The sequence below is a fragment of the Palaemon carinicauda genome, chromosome 21, assembly GCF_036898095.1.
Source record: "Palaemon carinicauda isolate YSFRI2023 chromosome 21, ASM3689809v2, whole genome shotgun sequence".
NCBI lineage: Eukaryota > Metazoa > Arthropoda > Malacostraca > Decapoda > Palaemonidae > Palaemon > Palaemon carinicauda.
In genome coordinates this window covers 116,623,609-116,627,644 of record NC_090745.1, presented here as the reverse complement: position 1 = coordinate 116,627,644, position 4,036 = coordinate 116,623,609, and the positions used below count along the sequence as shown (strand labels likewise).

The 4,036-nt window shown below is 29.9% G+C and overlaps 1 protein-coding gene across 1 annotated transcript in view; it reads right to left on the bottom strand.

Annotated features, from left to right (window-relative positions):
* LOC137615430 (procathepsin L-like) overlaps window positions 1–490 on the bottom strand; it is a 7,220-nt gene extending 6,730 nt beyond the window's left edge. The window contains exon 1 of the mRNA XM_068345300.1: window positions 346–490. Within this exon, the coding sequence (XP_068201401.1) occupies window positions 346–348 (3 nt within the window). The 5' untranslated portion in view covers window positions 349–490. The remainder of the gene's footprint in view (window positions 1–345) is intronic.
* Window positions 491–4,036: the final 3,546 nt, after the last annotated feature.

Sequence of the window (4,036 nt, the reverse complement as noted above, 5' to 3'; positions counted from 1 at the left end):
TGTATATATACAGTGTACATATACAGTATATATATACTGTATATATATATATAAATATATATATGTCTATATATAGTATATATTTTATACATAAAAGCAATATATATATATATATATGTATACATAAATATATATATATATATATATATATATATATATATATATATATACATATATATATATATATATATATATATATATATATATAAATATATATATATATATCATATATATATATATATATATATATATATATATATATATATATATATATATCCTACATTTGGAAGTCATACATTAGAAACACAACTAAACGAGAAGAACTAACAAGCAGCCACAACTCACCATAAAAGAATTTAACAATTCTCAAAACACGAACTGTGAACCCGAGAGCTAGCTTCTACCAACTCGATGGAACTGCTCTTTCAGTTCATCTACCTGGCGTTTTATAGATCAGGGACCTCGCACGAAAACACGTGATTGTTGGTATCGTGGGAAGCTTTTCAGATGGGTCCTAAGGTGGGGTTGCGAATTTAATTTCGGGGGTGGGGTGGGGAGTAATGTGAGGTGGTGTTATCTATATGCTCGAAACTAGGAAGTGCAAGAACAATATCGGTGATAATGATAGAAATTATAATGATGATGATATTTGGTATCATTATCATTAGTGGCATTATTGTTGCTATTGGTATTTACATCACTATAATAGTTATTAATAAATCATCAATAATAGTAATAATGATAATAAAGACGATGATGATGATGATAACAATAATAATACTGTAATAACAATAATAATAATAACTATTATTATTATTATTAATAATATTATATTTGTTATCAGTATTTTGATTAGCGGCATTATAATCATGGTAATAGCAATTTGATAAAACTACTACTACTACTACTACTACTACTACTACTAATGATAATATTAATAATAATGATAATAATCATAATAATATTGATAATAATATTAATATAATATCTTTAATTAAATTATTGTTACTACAAAAAAATTATTATTTTTGTTTTTATTATTATTATTATTATTATTATTATTATAAACCAGTTGCAACATCTTCATTACCATATCAATCAAATCTCGATGACCGTTAAGAAACTACCAAATTGAAATTTTTGCATAAGTCTGATTGGTAACGTCTCTGCCTGGTGTTTGCCAGTCGGGGGTTCGAGTCCTGCTCAGTCACGTTTGTGCCATTACCATCCTTACCATCCTTGTGAGCTAAGGTTGTGGGGTGTGCGGGAGCCTACAGGTCTATCTGTTGAGTCATCAGCAGCCATTGCCTGGCCCTCCTTGGTCCTAGCTTGGGTGGAGAGGGGGCTTGGGCGCTGATTATATGATATGGTCAGTCTGTAGGGCATTGTCCTGCTTCAGAGGGCAATGTCACTGTCCCTTGCCTCTGCCATTCATGAGCGGCCTTTAAACCATTAACCACTATTGTCCTAAACTGCTTTTTACGCCAATCACCAAACGCGATACGCATCATTTTACAATACCAAACCTTCCACTGAACGCACCGACCTTTATATCCAACATGACATGAAATATCATTTAATACTAGATTGAAATCATGCAGATACCGTTGGCATTAAGCATTATGCGACCTGATGGAAATATTGCAACCTATTATAAGCCAGATATGAAATACAAAAAAATAGTTGATTGGAAATTTGCAAACAAATTGAAATTGCATATGCCGCTGTTTAATTTGAAACAATATTTTGATACAGTAATATAATATGCTATTTTTTTCATCTATTTACTTTTGATGAATTGATATAAATGCTCATAGCATTGCTGGACAATGCTGGCGGAAACGTGGTAGAGTGCCACCTTGGGATGAACTATCTATATTATTATTATTATTATTATTATTATTATTATTATTATTATTATTATCATTATTATTATTATTATTATTATTATTTTTATTTTTATTTTTATTATTACTATTATTACTTGCTAAGCTATAACCCTAGTTGGAACAGCAGGGTGCTATAAGCCCAGGGGCCACAACGGGGAAAATAGCTCAGTGAGGAAAGGAAACAAGGAAAAATAAAATATTTTAAGAACAGTAACAACACTAGAAATAAATATTTCCTATATACACTATAAAAACTTAAACAAAACAAGAGGAAGAGAAATTAGATAGATTAGTGTGCCCGAGTGTACCCTCAAGCAAGAGAACGCTAACCCAAGACAGTGGGAGACCATGGTACAGAGGCTATGGCACTACCCATAACTAGAGAAGTTTGAAAAGAACGAATGGAAATGTTATTAGTCAAGCTGCAGAATTATATAATCCGCTACAATGCTAGAAATACGCCGATAAGCATTTATTTCCTCAAAGAAAATATTTATTCCCATCATTTTGATAAAATTTACATTTCCTATTTTCCCGTCCCGCGCTTTGGCACATGACTGGGCTTTTGGAGTCCAGTCACTTATTCTGTTTTTTTTTTATCGATATAAATCTTAATATTTGATAAAGCTGTCCGTTGTTTTTTTAATGGGTGGCATTGCCTTTTTTAAACGGGTGATATCGTCTTTTTTATAAATTGATGGTATTGTCATTTTTAATGGGTGACATTGCCTTTTTAAAATATGTGATGTATTTTTTTTAATTAGTGGTAGTCTTTTTTTTTTTTTTTTTTAAATTGCTGGTATTGTCTTTTTGTAAATTGATGGTATTGTCCTTTTTAAATGGGTGTCATTGTCTTTTTTTTTTTAAAAATGGGTGGTATTGTCTTTTTTTGAATGGTTGGTATCGTCTTTTTTTTTTAAGGGTGGTATAATTTTTTTAAAATGGGTAGTATCGTCTTTTTATCAACTGATGGTATTGTCTTTTTTTAAATGAGTGGCATTATCTTTCTTCAAAATTGGTGGTATTGTCTATTTTCTTGGAATGGGTGGTATTGCTTTTTTCAAAGTGGTCGGCATCGTCTTTTTTTTTTTTTTTTTTTTTTTTTTTTTTTTTTTTTAAATGGGTGATATTATCTTTTTGTAAATTGATGGTATTGTCTTTTTTTTAATGGGTGATATTGTTGTTTTCAAAATGGTCGGTATTGTTTTTTTTTTTTAAATAGGTGATATTCTTTTTGTAAATTGATGATATTGTTTGTTTTTAAATGGGTGGTATTGTCTTTTTATAAATTGATGTTATTGTCTTTTCTTTAAATGGGTGGTATTGTCTTTTTATAAATTGATGGTATTGTCTTTTTTAAATGGGTGAAATTGTCTTTTTCAAATGGGAGGTATCGTCTTTTTTTAAATGGGTTTTATTGTCTTTTTATAGATTGATGGTATCGTCTTTTTTTTTAAATGGGTGGTATTGTCTTTTCCAATGTGGTCGGTATCGTTCTTTTTTTAATGGGTGATATTGTCTTTTTATAAATTGATGGTATTCTCTTTTTGTAAATGGGTAGTATTGCCTTTATTAAAGTGGCTGGTATCGTCTTTTTTTAAATGGGCGATATTGTCTTTTTGCAAATTAATGGTATTGTCTTTTTTTAAATGGGCGGTATTGCCTTTTTATAAATTAATGGTATTGTCTCATCATAAATCGATAGTATTGTCTTTTTTTAAATGGGTGGTATTGTCTTTTTCAAAGTGGTCAGTATCGTCTCTTTTTTTTTAATGGGTGATATTTTTTTTTTTTTTTATAAATTGATGGTATTGTCTTTTACAAGTGGGCAGTATCGTCTTTTTTTTTTAATGGGTGTGTGTGTTTTTTTTTTTTTTTTTTTTTTTTATATAAATTGATGGTATTGTCTTAAGAATGACTGATATCAAGTCCCTGTTCTTCGTGCCAAGTCTCACTCCTATATCTTCCTTCCTTCATATTCTTACTTAATTCGGGCCCGGACTAGATACGGACCTTGGGTTACCAGATCAGATCAACAAACTAATAGATAATTCTATCTATTTCACGTTCACTTAGTCATTGGCTTTTGTTACAATAGTAACTGAAATGAATTGTTTCGCTTTTGTTCATGGTGATATTGTGTGGAT